Genomic DNA, 27,098 nt, shown 5'->3' on the forward strand with positions numbered 1-27,098 from the left:
GCTCAATAAGAGCAAAAGATGAAATAAAAATAGAAAAAAATAGACCACTATTTCATTTTTATATATGTTCCACCCGAGGCTGGCTACTTGCATGCACAACCTGGTTCATGGAATCAATAGTTTAGATGTTTTGAGGAAAGTTTGAGCATTCAATGCATTGTTTTTAATCCTCAACTTCTTTTATTTCTCTCAATTTCCAATTGGATCTTCATTTAATGGAATGAAGGCCCAGTGTTGTTGCTGTCTTCTTTGATTTCTCTTGATTACCAAATGGATCTTCAATTACACTAACTACTCTAGATCAAATACCCTAATTATTGCTTAATGCTACATTTTGTAATACAATAAAAACTAAAATATACATAATACTCAACCACAAATGGTTTAATGAGGAAGCGTAGAATATCACAAGTACCAAAATGTCAAACAAGTCTTAAGAATAAAATAAAAATTTAGCACTCACCTGCCAGGTAAAAACTTTGTCAACTCTGCCCACTTGTTTCCATAAATTTGATGAGCATGAATGAGGGCTATCTCCTCTTCCTGGGTCCATGCATCCTTGTTGATTGCAGGATTAAGATGATTATGCCACCTACATAGGCCAATTATTTGAAATTAACATAAGGAAATAATTATTGATTTATTTCAAATAAACTGTATAAGAATTATTTTTAAAATTTTTTCCTTCAGAAGTTGAATCGAAATTAAGTAGGATCAAAGAATACATCAACATCAATAAAAAAACATACAATCTAAAGTAAATGAAAGTGATGAGTTCAAAATAATAAATTCTCCTGCTTAAGGTAGCATGATAATAAAGAAGTGTTGAAAGTTTACAGTAGTCATAAGAGCTGAACACGCCATAGAAGCTTCTTAGTAAAAAAAAAAAAGAAAGCCAGTGTAGTATTGCCAACATAAGAACTTCCATTAACTTAATTATTTCTTTTTTATCATCGTTATATTTTAGTTTATCACCTTCCCTTCCCTAATTTTTGGCTATACTCATACTTTATGTTGCTATTAAATATCAAAACATCATTGTTTTATTTTGTAGAAAACCTTTGACCCACTTCCTTTGCTGATGCCACCACCTCAAGGATTCCCCCACTTCTGCCCGCTTCCTTCCTTGATGCTGAACACCTCATGAATCCATAACTACTGCAATTCATAAGAAGATTTCAAAGACCACAAAAAGGTGTCGTGTAGTTAAAGAAAACCAAGGACAAAGGTAGGCCTATCACAAGGATGCTTAAGAAATTGCTGAATCTCACAACTCCATATCAGTCTCAAGGGAGTAATTAAGTAGGGGCTGCCCAAGGTTGCGAATTAAACATGGATATAATGCTATTCCTTCATTAGTGCTGAAGAAAAAAGTTATATGCAAAATAGTTTACCATAGCATTGAAATCTCTGAATAAATTCACAGCTTGCAATTACATTTAAAAACTAGTAATTAGAAATTTACTTGTTAAGGCTTTAATTGAAAAACAAGTTTCCGTTCATAACCTCTTAAAAATTACGGTATAAAAAGCATGCTGCTCTGTAATTTTATTAATCAAGAAGAAATTATCCATTAAAAACATTTCTTGCAAATTTCATCATTTGTCCTTGGTATTATAAACATCTAAATAATTAGCACTTGGCATCAAACAATAGGCTGATTTTGATGAGAGAATAGATGATGCTTAGAGGTATGTTTCCATATTCCACGATTTACCGTCTCCCTCATTGGTAAGCAAATACATTTATCATTTAAAAGGGTATAACTGATTACGTTTATTGCTCCACTTTCAGATATAAACATCCATTTTGTCAATAAATATACAAAATTGCCAGTTAAGACTAAGGGACAAGGGAAGAAGTTTAAAAGTGGTATAAAATTTTTTCTCCTCAACCTTAAGTAAATACCTCTCACGACATTGCTTCCCAATGCGTCCAGGTAGAGCTTGTGAAATTGTTGACCATTTCTTCGGTCCAAACTTGTTTACCATTTCAATTATAATTTCATCTTCCTGTTAAGAAGATCAAACAAACAAGTTTTATTTATTTATTAATAACTCCCATGCAGATGGAAGAAGAGCATCAAGGTAGCTTCATAAATAATAGAATACCTCCTTGGACCATGGTCCTTTAACAAGAGCCGGATTTAAAACCTTCTGCCATCTGTGCAAGCATTGTACATCGGTCCTATCTGGGAAACATTCCGCTGCAAACCCGAATTTACCAGATAAAACCAAAATAGTTGAGCACAAAAAAATTCAAAAAGTAGAGATCAAGAAAAGAATACTTATAGGAGTTGAAGAAAGAACAAGACAGTAGAAGAATGTCTCCAGAAGGTGAAAAAAGAAGTTCTAACAAAAAGAAGGGCATCTTCACACATACTAATAGATTTTTCCATTCATCTCCTATGAAGTATGGACTCTTAGACCCATATTTTGTTCCTATTCATTGTCTATGGATATCTGCATCTGTTTTGGCAATTTTTGCCCGCCTACCAACTCCAGATCTAATAAGATATTCATTCACAATCTTGAGTAGCATGTTTATAAGGTTCTTAAAATAATCATGCAGCGGATATATAATGGGTGATTGATATTATTTTAAATTTTGCTTGGCCAGTGTAGATTTGGTTCTATTAACAATCTTTGGTCAAAATAATAAGGCAAACCCACTAATTTTATCTTAATAAATTGATTTTCTTTCGGAGATCATGCTTGTGCCTTTCAAACAACTCATCTAACTTATCTTTCCAAATTAAAAATAACTTAAATTTATGCCTCCTGTAAAATGTGGGCCTATTATGTTAATACTCTAGCGGGCACTAATGTCAAGAACAATACTCAAATTATTTTTTATATATGATAGTCTTTGGAGTATTAATTCAAGTCTCAAATCATGCCTCGCACTATTATTTCTATATACAATGCAACATTTACATGCCAATATGTTTGAAAAGCAAAGATGAAATTAGAAAGGAGTTAAAACCTATTTATAACAATATGTTTGGAGAGTGGTGTATATTATTTTGCACCTTAGAATATTGTATAATTAGGAGATCTGTTCTGAATTGTATACAATAATTTCATACTTTAACATGGTATCAACTTAGGTCAGCTCTTTCCGAAGCACCCCAATCCCCCACTCCCCCCCAAAAAAAACTCTTTATACTCTCTTATTGTCATGATCATGCCACTAGCAGCACTCACCACACTCGCTTGTGCACTCTCCCACACAGCAACACTCAGCTGCTCTCTCGCCACACAACTACCCACACACATGCTATGCTCGCCACAACTACCCACACACGGTATGCTCACTCGCTCACTAGACGTTGCCTGCAACCCTAAGTCATTACTGTCTCATGACTCACTTGATGGATATGATCTAAGATTTCCTCTCTAATTATCATTTCTCTCAAACAGTCTCATGATTTCTCACTCACATCTCAATGAGTAGATACCCTCCACCATTGATATCACAGAAAATTCAATGAAAACAGTCATCTTCTATGATTGAGAGCCTATCAGTTCTTTGTTGGTTTTCTTGTCAAAATCTATCATCTTGACGTCTGCAATACTCAAAATTCGCAAAGATAAAATCAAAATTTCAAACCCACTTTTCACGCTCCATGAAAATGATTAAAATTACTTTCTGTAAAATTACAAAATTTATAAGGATCATTTTGATATACATATGCATACAAAATACTGTTAGTATGCTATCTCATATAAATTAATTTGATATTCAAACTTAACTAACTTGTAGCTCAAACTAATGTCATGTAGCATTCTTAATAGTTTTTGATGTGTTTCCACCTAACTTTTCATGCAACTAGTGATGGAGATGAGAAATGGTTGCGATAATCTATATATATATATATATATTAAATAAAGTATAAATATGTTTATATATAAAAGCTAAGCACTAAAAATTTATTATCCATCCCTCCTACTATCGCATCTTGCTGAAGCTGGTAGAAATAGAGGGCTCGAGTAAGAGCTAGGCTGGAGAAGAAGAAGAAGAAGAAGAAGAAAAAGAGAGGAAGAAGGGGAAGGAAAGGAAGGGGTTTTGAGGTAAAATCCAATTTTTTTTATTCCTTTGACACGAGGACATCAATTTGAGGTTAAGTATTGAGGTTTGTTTGAGGAGACGTAATCTTGGGTAAAAAAGATAGTTTGAGGTTAAATTAATTTAAATTGAGTTGGAAATTAGGAATTGATACATAATAAAAAAAAAAAAATTGATCGGGCACGAATCTCGAGGCAAAATCAAGTTGGAAACTTCCAAAGTTAAAATTGGGACCATTCGAAATCCAATTTCAACAAACTTATAGTCGAACTAAGCGTCATGGAATTACGAACCCAACGGCACCAAAATCAACTCAATCCGAGCCCAAATGATACAAATCAAAGACCCGAAGCACCTTCAGAAGGTTCAAACCGCAATTCGTATTACAAAACGGTTTCCAAATATGACATACTTATAGTGAGCGGCTCGGCGACACGAATCCAATGACCCAAGATTGTCAAATTCTGATATCGTTAAGTCAGTCAAATGTCCAACAAATGATGCATGATCAAAGGAATCAACATCGGTCGTCCATTCAAACCACTCCAACTTACCCTTGATCTTCCATATATTTACAAGCCATGACACTCTAGAAATTTTATAAATATGACCCATACCTCTCATGAAAAGGGACCCAAGCTTGACTCCAGATTTCTGCCGGACCACCGCCTGACGCAGGAGTTCCGTCAGACCATCGACTGATGCCGAATTTCCATCAAACAACCTCCTGACGTCGGATTTTTGCTGGAACACCGCCTGACACTAGAGTTTTATCGGATCATCAACTGACGCTCGAATTTCTGTCGGACCACCGCCTGATGCCGGAGTTCTGCCGAACCACTACCTGACGATGAAGTTACGTCGGACCACCAACTGACGCCCAAACTTCCAAGTGGCATCGGACTTTCGCTGGACCACCAAGTGACACCGGACTTTGGCTGGAACTGTTTTGTCACTAGACTTCAACCAGACGGTTGACATTTGTAATCTGATCGCCTACAAGGATGAATCAACCAACTATACTCTGTTCAAATACTAGTGGAATCATTTTCAACTGGGCTAGACCCCGTGGTTTTCCCCCTTTCCAAATATTTCCACATAAAAAATCTTGTGTTCTCTGTGTGAGCTGGATATCTGTACAACACTAAGATGTAGAATTAGAACTCTATCGCCGCGTATATTCTAGCCCGCAACAGTTTGGCGCTGTCTGTGGGAAGGACAATCCCACGATCATAAGCACGACTTCAATGGCCAACAGACGTAGCAATCACATCTTGGGAGCCTCTCTGATGCAAATGAAAGATTTGCAAAATCTAAAAAGACAAAAAAAGACTTCCTTTCTTAACATTGATAAACAAAGACACTACGATTGCAAAATAAAAATAGACTTGTCTTCCTTAAACTTAAATACTAAACAAGACAACAATATTATTAAAAACAAATACTCACTACAACTTATAAAGCTTGAGAAGAAAGATACATATGGAGTGGATAGCATGGAGAGAAGAAGGAAATCAGAAGTCCAAGACAAAATAAAAGAGGAGAAAGGGAATGGGGACTTAGCTCGCAAGCTAAAAAAACCTGTAGATTTTTACATTCCAAATATTTTTACCAAAACCCTCTCTCTAACAACATCTAACATCTCATTTAAATAGGGGAAAGGAGCTCAAAAGACACCCAAAGCAACCGCCCCATTCAGCCAACTAGAACACAGGAAAAACCCAAGAGAAAAGGCACGACAGATCCTCTAACCGAGCAGCTAGACCCCTAAAAAAAAGCTAGAATCGAAATAGCCAGGAGCAGAACAAACACCAAGAAAAGGAGCATTGCAGCTCTGGAATCAAGCAGCAAATGCTAAAAAAAAAGCCCCCAATCAGCCATAACACTCCAAACACCAAACAACCAAAGATTCATGGGCCAAGCCCATTACAAGAAAAAACGGCCCACCACTAAATGTCCATTGTGCCTACATCACTCTCCCTCCAACTCATGCCAATCCAGGAATCAGTTCCTGAATCAGGGACGCCAAGCGTTGGCCTCTTTTCACCCCGGAGGGCAAAATGTTGTAGGGGAAGGAACGTTGGGACCATCTATGGAAGACCGCATCAGAAAAATAGAGGAATCGCAGAATGAGATCCTGCAACTTCTACAAGAGATCCGACAACCGATGCTAGCACACTAAGAGGAGTTCATTCTCCCTCGAGATCCATCATTGACTGAAGGTTTCAACCTGAACATCTCCATGCAGACATTTCTCATCTCCAATCAAGGAGTCGCCGCAGAACACAGCAAGACATCGACCTTGTTGACACTGCTAGCTCCACCAATCCTTCTCACCTAGATCGGCCAGTCTGCATTTTGCTGGACTTCCCTGAAGGCATGACCCAACCTCACATTGCCAACCTCCCACGCAACGTCCTACGCCATGAACTGCAGCGATTGGTTAGAGAAGAGTTTCCTATAAGAGGTGGAAGACAATCTATTAATTAGTGGGATTTCCAGGAGACCACTCCCCTGACTGAGGCCATCCTTCAATACCCCATTCTTACAGGATTCAAACTACCAAGCATCGATTCTTAAGACGAGACATTTGACCCTTATGAGCACATCGTTTATTACAGAATTATCATGCATATCCAGAGAACCTCAGATGCGCTCCTCTGTCAAGTTTTTACCGCCACTCTCAAAGGGCAGGCTCGAACATGGTTCTATTCGCTAATAGACGAAACCATTCCTATGTTCGTCAAATTGGCCAAAGTGTTCGTAGAACAATTTTTTGCCAATCAGAGAATGGTCAAAGATTCTTCTCGCATCTCTGGGATTCGACAAAATGAAGGAGAATCGCTTAAAAAGTATTTTCAACGATTTTCCACCGAGTCTCGGCAAATTCCAGGAGTAGATCCTGAATTGTTGAGAGGTGTTTTCCTTAGAGGCCTTCATCCTGGTCCCTTTTACTCGGCACTTATACGAGACATGATTCCTTCGTATGCTGACCTGATCCATCGTGTGAAGATACAAATATCAATAGATGAAGCAATCAATGCTCAAAGGAAGCAATTTGAGCAAATTCCTGGAAAGTATAAAACTACCCATACAATGGAAGACTCATGCTTACAACGAAAGAAAAACCTGCCTCCTAGACCCCCAGTACCATAACGCGAGTTTCAATAAGAACAAGAGTATACACCACTCAATGTCCATTGAGAAAATGTGTTGATGGCCATCCAAGATCAGGATAACGTAAAGTGGCCGAATCCTTTGAAACCGAATGTAAGAAATCATGACAATACTACCATTTCCACCGTAGTCATGGACACACTACTGAAGCTTATAGACAACTCAAAGATGAGATTGAGATGCTGATCTGACAAAGATATCTCTGACAATTTATCCAGAACCCACCTGCTCGAAATAAAGCTGGTCCCACTAGGGGCAAAATCAACAACAACAAAGACAACCTTTGAATAATATTCAAATGATTGGTGAGATTAAATGACCACACAATTTAGGCCTTTGTGTTAGTAATACTACTCGTCTTGTGTCATCATGTCTCTTTGATGTTAAATAGGCTGTCACCTGATATCCCTAATATTTTCTTCCAAGTTAAAAATTGTTTTGTTCCCGTATGTAAATCTTATGTGTTTAGTATGATGTAACTCTTAAATCCCTAAGTTATACTAGGGAATTGTCGTATTATCTTACGTAATACAGTGATGTGTTGTTCGCTTCATTTTGATATTATATCATTTCTTTTGAAAAGGATAAAAATGATAATAAAAATTAACGACAAATCTAATCTCTTTACCCGTGATTCAAGAAATACCCAATCTTTATTATGTCTAAATCACTGGATGATCAATCCCCGGGGGATTTGATTTGGCCTCTTCCATACATGTTAACATCATTAGCAACACTCTACCATATAACCTCAGATAGGTCAAACATCCTAGGAGGATGTCAATCAAATCTTAAATCCTTGATTCGAGAAATGCGCAATCTTTACTGCATCTCAATCATTGAATGATCAATCACAAAGGGATTCGATCCAATCTCTTCCACACAGGTTAACGTCATCGAACAATGCTCTGACATACAACATCAAATAAGTCAAATATCCTACAAGGATGACAATAAAATCTTAAATCCTTGATTAAAAAAATAAGCAATATTTATTGCATTTCAATCACCAGATGATCGATCCCAGGGGGATTCAATTTGATCTCTTCCACACAGGTTAATATTATCGAGCAATGCTCTGACATACAACCTCAGATAGGTCAAACATCCTAGGAGGATGTTAATTAAATATTAAATCTTCGATTCGAGAAACACGCAATCTTTATTGTATCAATTACAGGATGATCAATCCCGGGGGGATTCGATCCGACTTCTTTGACATAGGCTGATGTCATCAAGAAGCCCTTTGATGTCATATAATAGTCCTACCTACATTCGTCGTCAGACTATGGTCCTTCTGACCATCGTCGCCAAATTACGGTCTTTTCCACTTTCATCACCAGACTACGGTCTTTCCGACCTCCGTCACCAGATTACGGTCTTTCCGACCATCGTCACCAGATTACGGTCTTTCCGACCATCATTGCCAAATAACGATCCTTCCGACCTATGTTGCCAGACAACGGTCCTTTCGACCTTCGTCGCCAGACTACGGTCCTTCTAACCTTCATCACCAAATAGTGGCCTTTCAGACCTTTGTTGCCCACCGACGATGGTCTTTATGACCTCCATCGCCCGCGAACTAAGGTCCTTCTGACCTCCATCACCGGACAATAGTCCTCCCAACCTTTGTCGCCATACTACAATCTTTTTAACCTCTGTCTACGGTTCTATCAACCTCTGTCACCAGACTACGGTCCTTATCTCCGTCACCCAATTATGGTCTTTTCAACATCTGTTACCCGACTACGATCCTCCTGACCTTTGTCGTCATACTATGGTATTTCCGACCACCATCACCCACCAACTACGGTCCTCCCCGACCTCCATCCCTAAATTATGGTCCTTCCGACCTTCCTCCTGACAACGGCCTTTCCTCCTGACCACGGTCCTTCCGACCTCCCTTTTGACAATGACCTTTCCGCTAAACTACGACCCTTCCGACCTCCATTATCCGCTAACTACGACCCTTCTGACCTCCGTCTCTTGATAATGGTCTTTCCGACCTCCATCGCCAACCGACTATGGTGTGAATCTCTCTTGGTTATGGGAACTTTCGAAGAAAGGTGATCCCCCGTCATGACCTCTGTATAGGGATGGGTCCTGCAGTCATATAAGGGATACCGCTTATCTACAGACAGCATAAGTGACGTAGGCAAAAGGGGGGGTCAAAACATTTTGAATTATAAATTTGGTGAGCTTTTAGGTCCTCTACTAGAATCAACTCATTAATGTCTAGTAGAGCTTCGTTTTAGCTCATAAATTGATGTTCATTCCCCCATTTGCTGTCCCTTTGGTTCCCGTGGATGGCTGTTGGGTTCCCGTGCCTTGACTCCTTGGTTCCCACGGTTGACTCTTGGTTTCCTACGGCTGGCTCTTGGGTTTCCGTGCCTTGGTTCCTTGGTTTCCACGGTTGGTTGTTTCCGTGCCTTGGCTCCTTGGTTTCCACGGTTGGCTGTTTGTTTTCTATGCTGGGTGGCCTTCCCATGTCTTTGGTGCCTCGGTTCTGTGCGAGCCTCTTTGGTTCCTAAAGCTGCCTCTTCAGGTCCCTGGCTGGGCTGCATCCCGTGGGTGTTGGGGGATTTTCCGTGGCTTGTGGAGCTTGGGTTCTTGTGTAGATTTGGGGGAAAAAAGTAATGTGGCTGTTGGCTTTTCATTTCCCTCATTTAATTAAGAATATGAAGAGTTTTTGGGGCTGTTTAGTTCCCCCTCTCTTGTTTATAAATATAAGATGTTTTGTGGCTGTTTCAGAAGGTTATGATGTGATTTTTGGAAAATAAAACCTGCGTGTTTTCTTTGGAATAGCTTGCGAGCTATGTCCTTCTCCTTCTTTCTCCTCTAGGAAAGCTTGCGAGCTTCTCCTCCTCCTTCGTCTTGGCTTCTAACCTCTTTCGTCTCTCCGCAAGTGCCATTCCATCTGTATCTTTCTTCTCGACGAACGAAAGCAAGTTTAGGTTTCTTTTATAAGTCTTGTTTGAGTCATTTGTAAGTGTCTTGTAAGAGTCTTATATATAAAAGTGTTCTTTTATATGAAATGTAAGAGTTTGTTTTAAAGTTTCTAAGTTATCTCTCCTTTTTAGTATAGTTGTGTCTTTCTTTTATTTAGTAAGTCTGTTTTTTTTTTTGTGATAAAAAATTTGGGGTCCTCTCCCAAATTTTTGATTGCATCAATAAGGTCTCCCGTATAGGAAGAGGACTGAAGGAGAGAAAAGAGAGGAAAGGAGGAGAAGCTCCTACTCAGTGAGGGGCCCTAGACCTAGACATGAGATACCGCCTGAATAGGACCAGGGGAAGGCCTCAGCCTGAGGATTAGAAGGGAAGAAAAGAGAGGGACTGGAGGAGGAGGAGGTTCATTCTATGCGGAGAAGGGACCTTAGACCGAGACAGGGGATGACATCTATGCAGGACTAGGGGAAGGCCTTAATCGAAAGAAAGGAAAAGAGATGAGTGGGAGGGGCAAAATTTTCTATATCCTAGGGTGTGTTTTATAGGGTTAAGAGTTAGTTAAAAAAAAAATCTGGCCGGTGGTTAGCTGCAGTTAGCAAAACCACCGGCCATGGTCGGCACGTGACCCAGAGCCACGTCAGCCACACCTCGGTCTAGCAGGACACACCGGATAACACACGTGGGCGCAGGGGCAGCGGAGTATAGGGGCAAAAGAGTCGAGTCGAGCTCGAGCCAGGGGGTGTTCGAGTAAAGCTCGACTATCAAATACCGAGCTTGAGCTGGAGTCGAGCTCGAAAGATGAGCTCAAGCTTGACTCGTCTCACAAAATGAGGCTCGTCGAGCGGCTCGTCGAGCTCGTCGTCCGCGAATCCCGCTGCCTCTTGCAGTCGCACTCCCGCTCTCGCAGTTCTGCTCCCGCTCTCGGCGAAGCCAGCTCCCGCAGTCGAGCTCCCGCTCCCGCAGTCCCGCTCGAGGTGCAGCCACGACTCGCTTCCGCTCTCACAAAACCCGCTCTCTTATGTGAGATACTCGACGAGCCATCGAGTCGACCAGTCGAGTGTTGAGCTTGAGCTCGTTTAGCGTTCGAGCTTGACTCGCGAGCTCGATAAGCTCGACTCGTCAAGCCCAAGCTGGCTTGACTCGGTTGCACCCCTAGCAAAGCAGAATGGGCAGCGCGCGGCAATATGCGGATAGCGTCGAACAACGTCGACAGAGCTTGGCAAGCAAAGGTACCGTCCACTAGTAATGGCATAGGCGGTAGCACCGACAACAGTTGGCCGTCCCGACACAATCTCAGGACCAATTTTTTTCCCGGACAAGCCAAACCAAATGTTTTTGGGGTCTGTGGGACCCTTTTTTAGGGTTCCAGACTTATTTTTGGCAATTTTAAAACTATTTGAAACTTCTACACCCAAGATTGGATTATTTTTGAATTTTGAATCACATAAAAATTTTCAAGGAGTTTTATTGCATATTTTCAAACTTTTGGAGATTCGACGTCCGAAAATAGGGGAAACAGATGCATCATCAAAAATAATTCTTGCTTAGGCACGAATCTCAAGGCAAAATTAAGTTGGAAACTGAGCGGCTCGACGAGATGAATCAAACGACCCCAAAATCGTCAAATTCTAATATCGTTAAATCAATAAAATGTCCAACAAATAGTGCATGATCAAAGGAATCAACATCAGTCGTCCATTCAAAGCACTCCAACTTGCCCTTGATCTGCCACCTATTTACAAGCTATGCCACACTAGAAAATCTATAAATATGACCCCTACCTCTCAGAAAAGGGACCCAAGACAATGGAAGAGACATAAGAGAGAGATCGAAGATCGCTCTTGCCTCCTCGCTCCTCGACCATCGCCTGGAGTTCCGCCGGACCACCGTCGGACGACAAAGTTCTATTGTACCATCGCCTGACGCCGAAGTTCTGGAGGATCACCGACTGATGCCGGGAATTCTGCCAGACCACCGCCTGATGTTGAATTTATGGAGGGTCATTGAGTGACGCCGAACTTTCGCTGGACCACCGCCTGGCGCCAGATTTCTATCGGACCACTATCTGACGTCGGAGTTCTGTCAGACCACCTCTTGACGTCGGAGTTCTGCCGAACCACCACCTAACAACGGAGTTACGTCGGACCACCAAGTGACGTTCGAACTTCCAAGTGATGTCAGACTTCCGCCGAACCACCAAGTGATGCTAGACTTTCGCCGAACCCCCATTTGTCACTAGACTTCAATCAAGCGGTTGACATTTGTAATTTGATCGCCTACAAGGACGAATCAACCAACTATACTCTATTCAAATTAGGGGTGTTAATTCGGGTCAACGGGTCGGGTTCGGGTCCAACCCGAGTTGACCTGGGAGTAAACGAGTTGACCCGATCCTGACCAGGCTAGCTAAATGCAGTGTTTTCAACCCGGACATGACCCGCGCAGGTTACCGGGTTGACCCGACCCGACACGCAAACCCGGTTAAGAACAGGCGGTGAGGCCGACAATGACCAACTGACGGAGACGTTGCACTATGCAAAGGCGGAAGCGACAACTTGAGTACTCGACGAGACGACTGACGGGCTGAGCGCTGAGACGGGAAGTGTCGTTGAACTGCGAAAATGGACTGGCGGAGGTCGACCCGCGGGCTGAGCCTGGCATGACGCGAACAGGGAATCGACACTCCACAAGTTGGGCTAGAAAATCTTCCTTTTTGTTGATCAAGCAACAGAGGTATATCAGCCTTCACTTCAAACCCATTATGTCTCCTCGTTCTTATCACAAGTCACAAATACAGTTTTCGTCTCCATGTTCATGTAGCATTCTCCTCTATGCTTCAGGATTGTTAAAAAGAAAGCTATCGCACGACTAGCATCTGAAGATTCTAGCAATGTGCAAGCAATCAGCGTGCAGGTTCAGGTGGCCATAATATTTTTTTTGGAGAGGAAGAAAGGCAAACCCTTGTAATATATTATTATTCTTTTTAAATCTATAAAAGCTTATGACAAAAGGCTTATTTAATGTCTGTTAGAACGAATGGGCTGAGCCTAGCATGACCCGAACAAGGAAGCGACAGTCGCGACTCGCGACTGATGCAGATAGAGCACGTGGTCAAGTATCCGGGTCAATCGAGTTGACCAGTTGGTTTTCGGGTTGACCCGAACCCAACCCTCGAAAATCGAACCCGGACCCGACCCATTTCACAAACGGGTTGACCCGAACCCAGAGTTTTTCGGGTCAAGTCCGGGTCGAATTTCAAGTCGTGCTAATTTTTGACACCCGTAATTCAAATACTAGTGGAATTAATTTCGACTGGGCTAATCCCCATGGTTTTTCCCCTTTCCAAGTATTTCCACATAAAAAATCTTGTGTTCTATGTGTGTGAGCTGGATACATGTACAACGCTAAGAATTAGAATTATAACTCTATCATAGCCAGCAACAGGAATATAATTTGATGCGAGAAATGTATGATTAGATTGTTTGCAAATGAAAGAAGTGTCAGGATTACCATAACAACGTAGTTTATCATCATTAATTATGTAAGATACTTGATTCTAATTCAGGAAGAAGATTAATTTTAATTATTTGAGTATAAATTTGATAAGTTCGACTTGCACATAAACTATGTATTGAAAAGTTCTTCAAATTGCAAATTGCATAATTATGTCCTATCAAATAGGCAGAAATGATTATGAATTAATTATTTAATTTAAATTATAAAATGAATAAATTAAAATATTAAAATTTAGTTAACATTGTATTAAAATATTATATTTTATAAGTTGGCTAATTTGCATTTATAAGATAAATATTGAAGTATGAAGTCCATTAGCTCATTTAAAATGAAAAATATATGTACTTAATGTTCAACAATGAAAGTTAATGATGTATAATCTAAATGTTCAATAATAAAAAATGAATGAGCTTAAGAAAAGCCATATATGTAGATAGGTTGGTAATAATATGTAAATGACAGCCTATCCAGGTATGACAAAAGGGGTCCAGAGGATAAAGCAACAGAGTGGTGTAAATTCTGCCATGAATATGCATGGAATTTACAGAGCTGAAGAAATGATTGACGTCTGACCCGATGTTAATAATTTCATCTAAAACTAAGGGATTTTAGATTTTATAATATGATTATCTCTAAAAGGCTTGGGATGCATTTTAATGTAGAATCTGAAAGTTATTGCATATGATTCCAAACAGTTAAAACCACATAAGTTGAATTTCCTTTTATAAAATTTAGAGCTAGCTGCAATAATATTTGCTCTCAAATTGTAGATGCATTATTTGTACAGGATAAGATGTGAAGGATACATAAATCATTAGAGCTGAAATATATTTTACACTTAAAAATTTGAATTTGAGACAGAAAAGATAGAGCTAATGACAACTTACAATCTTGATATACAATATTATAACAAAAAAGTAAATATGAAAGGTTGATGCATTGAGTAGAAAGTTCAGTGAATTTGCAAGCTGGATGATAAATTAGGAAGCAAAATTGACCATACATGTGGAGGCCTTACAATTTTCCCTTTAGTTTAAAGGGGACTTTTCTATCACACAACAAGCCCAATACATTCCTCCACTTCAACCATCCAACTTGAATTTTACTAATAAAATCCCCATCTATACCACCATCACTCTGAACAATAGACCCAAGATACCTAAAACGCATACTCTTTTTAATAACTTGATCACCCAAAGTCACAATCCTTCCACTAGAATTATTATTATTAAAATTACATTCTATATATTCAGTTTTAGATCTACTCAAACGAAAGCTTTTAGACTAGGTTGACCTCCATAATTCAAGTCTACCTTCAACTCCCTCTCTAGTCATATCAACAAGAAAAATATCATCAACAAAAAGAATACACCAGGGTACAACCTCTTGCAAATGTCCAGTGAGAACATCCATGACTAAAGCAAAAAAAATATGTGCTTAAAGTTGATCCTAGATGTAATCCAACTGAAATAGGAAACTACTTAGTCAAACCAACTTGTGTCTGGACACAAGTAACAGCTCCTGCATACATATCTTTAATGCTTGAATATAAGCATTGTTAACCCCTTTCTTTTCTAGAACTCTCCATAACACTTTTCTTAGAACTTTATCATATGTTTTCTCTAAATCAATAAATATCATATGTAAATCTTCCTTATTCTCTCTATACTTCTCTCTATAATATTACATGAGGGTCAATTCCCTCTTATTATATGCTAAATAAATTTATAAATGTGTGTGTGTGTATATTGTTGGCTAAAAAAAAAAACAACGGGTTGGCATGAATCCCGCTTTGCAGACAAAGGATTCTATTCCCCTTAAGTTAGATTGTAATTAACCAAATTTTTCCTGAGGGTAGTGTCAGTATTTCATTAGATCTGGATCTTTACTTCCCATGAGCGCAACCAGTCATAGTTAATTAATCCTCTTAACGTGTCAGAGAATTATTTATTAAGAATAAATAAATTTTAGATGTTAAAGTCTCAATTGCGGGAAAAATGGAGATAAACCTGATCAAAATCTCATTGTTATGTCGTCCCAGGTATACTATAGGTTTTAGTTTACCAACACTACAACCATTGATAGTAGTGTCTAGAGAATTTGACTAGTAGTCATGGGTTGCCTACTCTTATGAATCCCGAGTAAAATGAAGTGGTTAGATGTAAGTTGATTTGGTTTATCTTTGAAAAGGGTAGTTTAGGGTTTACATATATTAGTATACCCATAAGTTATTTTAATTTGGGATTTATAATTTCGTTTAGAAGTTATCCAAATGTTTAAATTGAAGCGAGTCTTTTGGCTTCTTCTAAAAGTAGCATGGGTGTTTGAATTTGGGTCGAGACTTACGACTTTCATTGAAAGTAGCCCGTAAAGCGGTCTTATAGCTTTTATTAGAAGTAGAAATTAGTGGATCTTACAACTTAGCCTTCTAGGCTAAGATGCCCATTAATTTTATTTATTTGGATATTAGGGTCTTGCAATTTATTTAGCTTTTTTCCTCATATGTGGGTCTTATGACTTCACTTCGAAGTTGCCAGTTGGCGAGTCTTATAACCTAGCCTTATAGGCTAAACTGTCAATTAGTTTAGATTTAAATTGAGAGTATAATATTTTTTTAGGAGTTTCTTTCAAAAATTTGATTTTACTTTGTGGGCTCCGAAAATTCGGCCCCGGCCTCCCCGCCGCTTTTCATTTTATTCGGCGAGGGGAGTTTTAACGAAATAAGTTCCGAGGTAAATTTTGGAAGGCAGATGGGTTTGTAGATAAGACACTACCCAGAGATTTCGCCCTCATTTTGCGAGGACTTTATGATCTGAGTTCTGGTTTCCTATAGGCACAAGCCCCTATAGTTAATTACCCCTCCTGATCACGAGAGAGAACTTTCGATTAAGGCTAGTCGTCAATCAGATACGTAGAGTATACGTGTTATCTGGCATATAGTAGCAGCATAGGTTTAGATTTTGAAATTTGGAAAATTGGTTAGGAATTGAAGAGTTTGATATTTAAAATAAGAAACTTCGCCATCTTTCACTTAAAGCGGATGGTGGGGGAATGGATGATGGACCCGATCAAGATCCCATGGTTCCGTCGTCCCGGGCCATCGTGGTCCCTGGTCTACTTAGTCAGAGGAGGTAGTCGACCCAACCTGACAGAAGTATCCTTGTCGGCAGCCATGGGTTGCTTCTTCTATAGGGACCTTGTAGACCGGGGTTGAATGTTTGTCTAAGGGGACAAATTTAAATCCACCTTAGCTAACAGAAGGTTTTGTGCCTTATCGATCATATCCTATTGATTCATATCTCAAGGATTTAACGCCATTAAGGAGCGTATTGGCTCTGGCCATAACCGCTACCTGTGGTACCATTTGGCGGCAAAACCACTCAGTTCAGAGGGCCCCAGGTCATAACCGTTTACCTGCAGTGCCATTTGGCGGCGAAACTGCCGGTTAGAGGACACGTACCACGTCCTTACTGGCAAGAGATTGTTTGAGAATGGATCCTAGTGATATTTTCGACTAGGCATTTGGCTCTTTATGAGCTGAAGTAAACTTTAATTTGTCCGCCCCGACAAACTGTTGCGGGGGGTGGATGGATTTTGCTTTAAGTTTTTGATGGATTTATTTCAATTTTAAATATTTTGGGGATTTTTGGAATTTTCTGGGATTTTTGTGGAGTTTTTTTGGGTTTTGATAGACATTGGAAATTATTTGGAATGGACCCCTATGGTTGAGATTTTTGTTCAATGTGGCCATCATCGGGGTTTCCGGGGTCATTTCTCTTTATGGATTGAACCTTGTCAACTCTATCGAGTTGTCGACAGAGGATCGAGTTTCGTAGGCTTTATGTCCTTATTAGTGAATTCATATTGGTTTAGGCCTTGAAAGCCTAATATGAATGTTTTAAAACAAATATACCGGTCGCCACAACCTTATATTTGCTTAATGGTTCGAACCCTGTCGACTCCTATTGATCCGTATAGAAGGATCGGGTTCGAACCTGAATTCACTTGTCAACCCGCGCAGCATCCCTAGACGTCACGTGTGTAACAATAACACGCTCGACGGGGCCCATGCGGGTTTTATAATTGTTTTTATCCCTTTTAGTGTACCTATGTGTATACAATTTATAGTGCACATGCAGGGGTATTCTTAGAATAGACGCCTTCTGTCTGCTTGTACGAATGTTACAGATCCGATGGCGTGGCGTAACAGCTTTTGAATAGACTTGTTTGCCGCTTCGTACAGGTAGACCGTCGTGCACTACGTGTTGCTTTCTACGGGTGGATTGTAGTGTACCAACTAATCTCCTGCTTTTGTTATTTGTATGAGCTTGCAGATGAATAACCGTATGCATGAAGACCTTCTACAGTTACTTATGGGCACACTAGAATTTCTTCTAACATCTACAATCTTTCGTCAGTGTTTGTACATAGATGTAATAAGAGTTATCATCCTTGCTTGCGTAAAGGTCAAGCTCTTTCTTCCATGACCCTCCTTATTTAAAGATCACATTATGCTTGCAACATGTATGATGAACTTGGAAATATATGTGGTGATGCTTGTTTGTGAATTCACTATCATATGTATCAACTTCTTTTATTTGCAAGAGAGCAATCGTATTTGCTCGTATGATCGATATACACATTGATCCTCATCATCTTTACATTGCTCATAAGATGTTCTTTTGGATGCATTTGAATGATCACGACTATTGACACCTTCAATTAGATCTTGCATGATGATTTAAGGGTAGGTTATCACATCTCCTACAATACGTATTTGTTGTAGTCTGATATATTAATTTGTGTATATCTAGTTGAACGCTCAAGCTTTATCATTAAACCTTTCCATTTTGATTGCTTGTTCATTGAACTAAGATCTTATTCCACATGCCTCAAGTCTTCTAGCATTTATTTGAATTCCCTTGAGTCACCTTCTATCATTTGTATGATCACAAACAATTGGATCTAAGGCCCAATTTCTTGTGACCATTAATCTTGTTGTACATTCACGTTTGTTCAAAATGAGCTCAAAGCCCTTTGTATTTGGTCCAAATTCGGATTCAAATGCTCTTGCATATGATTCAAAACCTTGTGATTGTTCAAGTAACACTTGAATTTGCAAGTCTTTGCCATCTAATTTGAATCAAGCTTCAAGTTGTTTGGATTTAGCTTGAGCTTACCACTTATTCAAATTAAGATCATTTTAAAGCTCCTTATGATATTCTACATTGTTCTTTCAAGTTCAATCAAGTTCTTGTAGTCTTGTTCAAGTCCGAGCTCAAATTCTATATCCACAAATTTTAGTTCAATGTCAAAGTTCACTGTCTTCTGAAGTCTTTGCAGATTCATTCAAGTTCTTGCTCGAGTCCAGTTCAATTTCATTTGAAGTTCAAGTTCAAGTGCTGTCAACTTGGTTCAAGTTCTGAGTACAATTCCAAGTGGTCAACTTGTATCTTTTATTTAAGCTTGAATCCAAGTTTTCATTCAAGTCCTCATGATTTTAATTAAGCTTTGATTTGTTTTAGATTTGAGCTTTATTACATTAAAATCCACAAGTCCGAGTTCACCATTGTTCTTGCATGTCATTCGAGTGCAATCAAGTCCAAGTCTCAAATTGTTCTCTTGAGTTCAAATGAGATCCAAACGTAGTATTGCGTTCACCCGAAATTTCGGCAGCCTTCTGACGTCTCCCCCGTTTAGGGGAAAACTACGGAAAACTGGGCCTTTCCCACCACGCTAAGAAAAGCGTGATAATTAATTAATATTAACTTCAATTAATTAAAATTAATTATGATTAATTACTTAAAACTAATCATAATTAATTATAATAGTTATAATTAACTTAATAATTAGAGTTAATTAAAATAATTAATTAAAATAATTTTTAACTAAAACTAATTAAAATTAATTACTTAATATTAACAATAATTAATAATAATTATTAAAATTAATTAACAATAATTAAAAATTAATGCTAATTAATTTTAATTAAAATTATTTAACTTCTCCTCCCTTTCTCTATCTATGGTTCGACAGATTTACTAGATTTGGCCCAAAGTGAACGAGAGGGGGAGAGTTACCTTCACGGGCAAGCGAACTCTTGTTGCTTGCGATCAAAATGGGGTAACTTCCGATCCTAAAGGAAGGGAAAGTCGCTGAGGGAGGCGGAAGGAAGAGGAGGATCGGTCAAGGCTTTGGGTTGATGAGCTGAGATCGGCCAACAGAGGGAGTGGGGATTTCGGCTGGAGCAAGGAGGGGATTTTAGGTATGGGTGGCTGCCCTCTCTCTCTGAGATCGAAAGAAGCCAAGGGATCGGGAGGAGGTCGGGGCTTCGACGTCGGCTGAGATGGAGGAGTTCGGGATAGAAAATCGGGGCTGGATGGAGATCGGAGGAGGTCGGGATGGCTGAGGGATTTCGCGGGAGAGAGCTTCGGCAGTGGAGAGGGTAGCGAATGGGGAACACGATGGCTTCGTTCGGTTGGCTTTTAAAGGCGTCGAAGGGCTGCGATCGAGGCCGGTTCTACGCTCAAATCGCGGGATGCGACTCAAACAGCGCCGAATCGACGAGATTTCTTGCGGTATTTGCTGGAGCATTCGGCGGGATACGAGGTATTCTCGATCTCTCTCTCGTTCTCTTTTGATTTCTTATACAGAGGTCAACATACTTCTTTTGGAAAATACCTAAAAGTGAGTATTACATTCTAGCCCTTTAGACTGAGATGCCTGTGGGTTTTGTTTAACAGGTCTTATGACTCTCTCAGATGTTTCTTATAGATTTGTATGACTTATTGCATCCCTTTGGAAGTAGCCAGGTGTTTGTGTTTAGGGTAGATTAGACTTCACCCGTCAATACTTTAGTTTATGGTTACTTGTTAGTTTGACATTATTAAACTTTTAGCTTTCAATTGTTTACTAGCCGACACTTACTTGCCAGCAATTGTTGTTGTTTGGCACTAGTGCTTCTGCTACAATACCATACTCTTTTTTTCATTTTGCAACTTTATTGCGCTGGTAGCTTGCTCTAGCCCGCTTTACTTTCTTTAGCAATTATTTTGGTGCTAATCAATTTCTATTTTTTTACTTGCAAGTGACTGGAGTTTTGTGCATGCAAGAGCTTACCCAAGAGTATTAGAGAGCTTACACAGAGAGTTGTTTTGGAGAGCTTGAAGGGTTTGTATAGAAAATATTTTCTTTTGTTTGAGTCGTAGATTTAGGAGTGTGGTTTTCATGTAGCTTGTACTTAAGGGTTGATTAGTGAAAAAATAACTTCTTTTTCTGCATTCAAAAGAAAATTCATCAGAATGGCTCTCTCCACATTAATTGATTAATTAATAAAAAATTTTATTTTAATCAACCAATTAATCAATTTAAATTTCATTGTTCTTGGATTTTAAGTTGCTCCTGGGTTTTTTTAAAATTTGCTCTCGAATAATTAATTAGCTAATTAATTATATTTGCTCTCAGATTTTAAATTGCTCTCGAATAATTAATAAACCAATTAATTAATTTTAATTAATTATTCTCAATTAACCGACTAATTTTAATTAATTTATTACAATTAATCAATCAAAATTAATTAACTAATTTCAAATTCATAATTAATTTCAATTAACTTATTAATTATTTAATTAATTAATTTCTTTAATCAATTAATTTTAATTAATCAATTTATTTTGGTTGTTAATGCTAGGGTGTCCCCTGGAAGCGTCACGCTGTCTGGCCTAAATACAGTGACAAGTATGCAAGGCCGCTACACCGACGCCCGGATATAGTGTTAAATAGGCAAGGGTTCCCACATCAAAGATGGATGTGGGCAAAGAAGCTAATCCATGAAACTAAAATTAGGATAAGAATTTGAAATATAGGCTCCATTACAGGAAAATTAATGAAATTAATATATATTATGATTCATATGAAGATAAATATTATGTGCATTCAGGAAACTAAATGAGTTGGAGAGAAAGCTAAGGAGATTAATAGTTTATGATATAAACTATGATATTTGGGTAGGAGTCGTACTAGAAATGGTGTAGGTGTGATTTTTGATAAAAGTTTGAAGGATAATATTATAAAAATTAACAGAATTGGGAATAAAATTATAGTTTTAAAGATTATTGTTGATACTAAGATTGTTAATATTAATACCTCTCTTCAAGTAGGTTTTGATATGAGTTAAAAATTAAAATTTTGAAATGACTTAAAAGAATTAATAAAAAAATATACCTCTTGAAGAAAGAGTTTTTATTGGAGGAGATTTAAATGGACATGTTAGTAGAGAGGTATAAGATTTTAAAAGCATCCATGAAGGCCATGGGTTTGGAACGACAAATGAATGTGGTAAGACTATATTAGATTTTTTCTTTAGCTTATAATTTCTTGATAGCTAATACCTTATTTAAGAAAAGAGATGGGCATCTCATCACTTATAAATATGGATATAGCAAAACGCAGATTGATTATTTTCTTATAAAAAAATTAGATCATTTAGATGGCAAAGATTGTCAAGTTATTCCGAGTGAAAATTTAAGTACCAAACATCGATTATTAGTTTTGGACTTTAAGATAAATGACCAAATAATAAAAAATAAAGTAAAATGATTTCTAGGATTAGATGAAAGCATTTAAATAATATTAACAATAGTATTTTTGAGAGTAAAATTTTAGATCTTAAGATTCTGTCTGTGCATGAGGATACCAATATTATGTGGGAAAAATTGACTTGTGATATTAAGAATATTATAAAATATGTGCTTGGAGTTTCGAAGAAAAAAGCTCCTAATAGTAAAAATAGTTGATGATGGAATCCAAATGTGCAATAAAAGATAAAAAATAAGAAGATTTGTTATAAAAATTGGTTTAGATGCAAAAATTCTAATAATTGGTGAAGCTATAAAGAGGCTCGTAAATAATTAAGAAAACTATTAGTCATGGATGTTCTCACTAGACATTTGCAAGAGGATGTACCTTGGTGTATGCATTTTGCTGATGATATTCTTCTTGTTGATAAGACTAGAGAGGGAGTTGAATGTAAACTTGAATTATGGAGGTCAACTTTTGAGTCTAAAGGTTTTTGCTTGAGTAGATCTAAAACTGAAAACCTAAATAGTTGAGATAAGTTTTATGTCATTGACGATAAATATTTCATAGTTTTATGCTGTGGAGAAGTTTGAGCGGTTGATTAAACTTGTTAGGATTATCCATAGGAAATTCAAATTTAAATGGGAGGTGTTAGAAAGAGAAATAGGATTGAATGAAGGGAAGCACAAGGTTGGGGCTACTATTCTCTTAAAAATTTTACTTCTTGCACAAACAATGATTTTATTGTACGTATGAATAGTAAAAACTTATTTCAAAAGGAAAGGAAATAAAATGAGCTCATTTTTATAGAATTTAAATTCAAGGTAGAAATTATGTATGTAGAGTGATTCAAAAACAGCCACCCTAAAACCAATTTGACGCAAGATTGCCAATGAAGGAACTAGAAAGGATAATAAATTATGATGAAAAAAAAAAAGATCAAATACCAAGGAAATATTAAGGGAAATAAATAATATGAGCATGCCTCGCACTTAAATAGAAAGATTACCATCATCGAAGATTTTAAGATCTAACAAGCAATCCAAGGATCCATTGTTACAATAGATGATATTTTAATTCATAATTCACATCCACAGATCCATAATTTCAACCCAAGGATCCCTGTTTATAAAGTAAGGTCCTAAAACACAAAATAAAAATATGATATAAACGGAAGCAATAATATAGATAATGATTTTGAAGTTAAAATGACATAAAAAAGACTCAAATAATCTAGACGATTACTATAAGGACCATTACGTTTTACATCAAAGGATTAAACATAAACAATAAATAATTGAATTCTAAGGTTGTCTAGCACCATCACCCTTATCAAATATGGTATTAGGAAAGATACTTGACATGTATTTGTTTTTTTGATCATCTGCAATATTTCAATACTAATTTAACAATTCTTGAGAATGCTTTGAACATGTTTTGGGCAGCACAGTTGTATAATGCCTTTTATTTTTGTCAGATTTTGTCTTTACTATAGCACTATTGTGTCATGTTCATGCGTTAGCCTAGTCTTTTCCTCTGCCTATTTATTCCTAAGCAATTATTAATGTGAACCATTGTTTTGTCCGATGATTAAAGAAAGAAAAGAAAAGAAAAAGATGAGATCAGACTTCAAAAAATAGTAGTTGCTGCATCAATTTAAACATAGTTCAAAAGTTGGATAGAATTTTCCTATAGGTTAAATGTACACATACAAAAACATGGATGAATATAGTAACACACAAAAGATAATTCAAATCTATGTAATTTCATAATGCATGGATTATAAGCAAAGCAAAACTAATGCAAAATGATAGATTAAATCCCGTAACATTCAAATAGGGAAAAATATTGCGCAGCAAAACTAATATAGCATGCATGTCTTAGATATACAAATTGCATGAGTGAATAAACCAAGATTGCAGAATACTCTGTGAAACCACCACAGTAGCAAAAAGTGCATTCAAGTAAATAAACATCAAATTTCAATTGTAAAATAAATCATAAAAGAAAACAATTAGAAGTATACTTGTTTTTAGCAGTTGTAGAAATTGGACTAGATTAGTCATTTTACTTTTTGCTTAGCAGCTGTGACTATTGGACGAGACTAGTTATTTTACTGGAAAACTTACCTATCTTTTTCCAATTTTTTCCATGATAATGATGAACAGCATTGCATAGAATTTCATCCTGAATATAAAAAATTGATACTCACGTGAGTTAGCAAAACAAACACAGCCAGGACAAGAGTAGCAAAATTATGGCATGAAAGAAGCAAGTATGTTTTGTATGTCAATATATGATGAAGAGCTACTACAAATAGGTTAGTAACAATTACAATAACTCTATAAGAAATAAGTCAAGAACAACATACAAATCTAGATTAATAGCAATGCTATTTATTACAAACGGTGTGTACATTTGTACCTGTGTTTCTATATAACCTTTCCTTGATTATAGTTGTGATTTGTTGAACAGCCTAAACTCTTCGGACATAAAATATGAAGCATAAAATATCAATAGCAAGAACTAATGATTAACAATGTATTTTAAGTTTGGACCTTGCAAGAAGATAAAAACGAACAACATTGGGCTCCAACACTACCATCCATGAAGTCTAAGAAGGACAAGCTAAAATCAGAATAAAATCACACAGAACGCCATTCATATCACACATACAGCATTTATGATACATTTATAAGAACATATATAGTACAAGTACAACATATAAAACCTAACATATCACGTGAAATTAAAGTTAAAGCATGTATTCTGGGACACAATTCTCAAGCATAACCTTCAAAATTATTTCACCTACTGGACATTAAGCTGAAACTAGCAGATATCCAGTCAGCTTCATCCCTAACTTCACCAACAACCCAAAACAGAAAATATTAAAAAAAAGAAGAAAATCCACCTAAATGACTAGCAATTTTTTCTATTAACTAAATTACCTCTTCAGGAGTCCACTGTCCTTTAGTTGATCTCCTTTTTGGGCCAGTTATCCTTCTACACAATCATCAAATCGAAATATCAGTAATAACCTTGATGGGAGTAACTGAAAGATGAATGATGACAATTAAAACAAAGCTATCACTTAGGGTTAAAAATTAAAAATATACCCATGCAGAGCCTGCTGTTGCCTTAGAAAGTCGCAATCGCTCCCATCTATTAGAGAGGTGGAACTTGAAGCTTCTCCCATTCCATCTGGGGTCGTTGCAGAAGAACTCCCAACTCTACCATCTTGGACGGTAAAGACATTTAAGAACAGTTTAGCATGAATAAGGTAATAACACAAGTAAAGGAAATTGCAGAGAGAAATGATTTGAGGCAGTTTATGTATTCATTGGAAATGTTATAGTATCGATTACATCCTTTGGTCTGTTACATAAAATAGTGTGAGAGTGTGTGACTTTACACGTGTAGGCTAGTGATTTATCTGGGTTGTTATTGTTGAACGGCTGGATGCTCCTATTTTGGAGTTTGTTGTTTGTTGTCAAAGGTAGTGGGATTGACTGCTTTTACTCCCCGCAAATTGATGGTTCCTGTTGAACCGTTAATTTGAGCCTTAGAGTGTGAAATATGGTTGTCAAAAAGGGCTTGGTCAGCACATCTGCTACCTGGTCTGTAGTAGTAATTGGTCTGACCTTGATGTGGTTGGCATGGATGTGATCCCATATGAAATACTGGTTAATCTCTATGTGCTTGGTACGGGCGTGAAATACTGGATTGTTTGTAAGTGTAATGGCTGACATGTTGTCACAGAAGATAGGTGTTGGTTTTGATAGAGGTATGTGGAAATCTTGGAGAAGACGTCTAAGCCATAAGACATCGACAGTGGCAAGAGCTCGGTATTCCGCTTCGATGGATGAATGGGCAACTGTGTGTTGCTTCTTGACACTCCACGAGACAATGGAGTTTCCTAGAAATGAGCAGTATCCTATTGTCGATCTTCGGGTTTGGGGGTCGCTTACCCAGTCGGCATCTGAATATGCGGTAAGATATAGAGGACCGGTGGTGATGGGAATGTCGTAGAAGATTTTGCCTTGTATGTAGCGTAACAAACGCTTGAGTTGGAGAAATTGTGGAGGTTGGGGATTGTGCATATGATGACATAAGAGATTTACTAAATATGTTATGTATGGTCAGGTTATTGTTAGGTATTGGAGGGACCCTGTAAGCTGACGGTAGGTGTGGGGATCAGAGAGGATGGGATCTATGACAGCTGTAATTATAGGTTTGGTGGAGGTGGGATTTGAGAGAGGATTACAGTGGTGTAGAGCTGCTTGTTGAAGAATAGAGATAGCGTATGAGGTTTGGGAAAGAAATAGAGAGCTGTGAATATGTTTGATTTGAATACCGAGGAACGTATGCGTATGGCCAAGATGTTTCATGGTAAATTGGCGGTCTGGATTGTGAATAAGAGAGGATAAAGCTTGTTTGTTGTTGCCGATAAGCAAGATGTTTAAGGCCGTATATGGCATTATGTAGGAGACATACGTGATGGGGATGAGAGGGGTCTTCAAATCCACATTGTTGTTTCATATAGACTGCTTTAGATAAATCACCATGAAGAAACGCGTTGGCTACATCGAGATGATGTATGGGCCATTGTTTATTGAATGCAATGATGATTAAGATGCATATGGAGGCTATTTTGGCAACGGGACTGAATGTCTCGTTATAGTCAATGTCGGGTTCTTGGCGGTGACCCTGAGCCACAAGGTGAGCCTTATAGCGCGCAATTGTACCATCGGAATGCTGTTTGCAAGGGCGGAACTCTTTATTGGTTAGGAGGGCAATTGAACCCCCCCCCC

General features: G+C 38.0%; 1 protein-coding gene across 5 annotated transcripts in view; it reads right to left on the bottom strand.

Moving 5' to 3' along the window:
• Positions 1-437: 437 nt before the first annotated feature.
• LOC110099246 (transcription factor MYB3R-5-like) overlaps positions 438-27,098 on the bottom strand; it is a 49,716-nt gene continuing 23,055 nt past the window's right edge. For 3 of the 5 annotated variants that reach the window (XM_028697353.1, XM_028697352.1, XM_028697354.1), the window contains exons 6-11: positions 25,404-25,524; positions 25,236-25,290; positions 24,414-24,471; positions 2,112-2,206; positions 1,909-2,012; positions 438-592 (exon numbers count right to left, since the gene is read on the bottom strand). In XM_028697353.1, the coding sequence (XP_028553186.1) occupies positions 460-592; positions 1,909-2,012; positions 2,112-2,206; positions 24,414-24,471; positions 25,236-25,290; positions 25,404-25,524 (566 nt within the window). In that variant the 3' untranslated portion in view covers positions 438-459. The remainder of the gene's footprint in view (positions 593-1,908; positions 2,013-2,111; positions 2,207-24,413; positions 24,472-25,235; positions 25,291-25,403; positions 25,525-27,098) is intronic. The other 2 variants (XM_028697355.1, XM_028697356.1) reach the window with 2 other exon arrangements.

The sequence above is a fragment of the Dendrobium catenatum genome, unplaced genomic scaffold, assembly GCF_001605985.2.
Source record: "Dendrobium catenatum unplaced genomic scaffold, ASM160598v2 fragScaff_scaffold_920, whole genome shotgun sequence".
Taxonomy (NCBI): Eukaryota; Viridiplantae; Streptophyta; class Magnoliopsida; order Asparagales; family Orchidaceae; genus Dendrobium; species Dendrobium catenatum.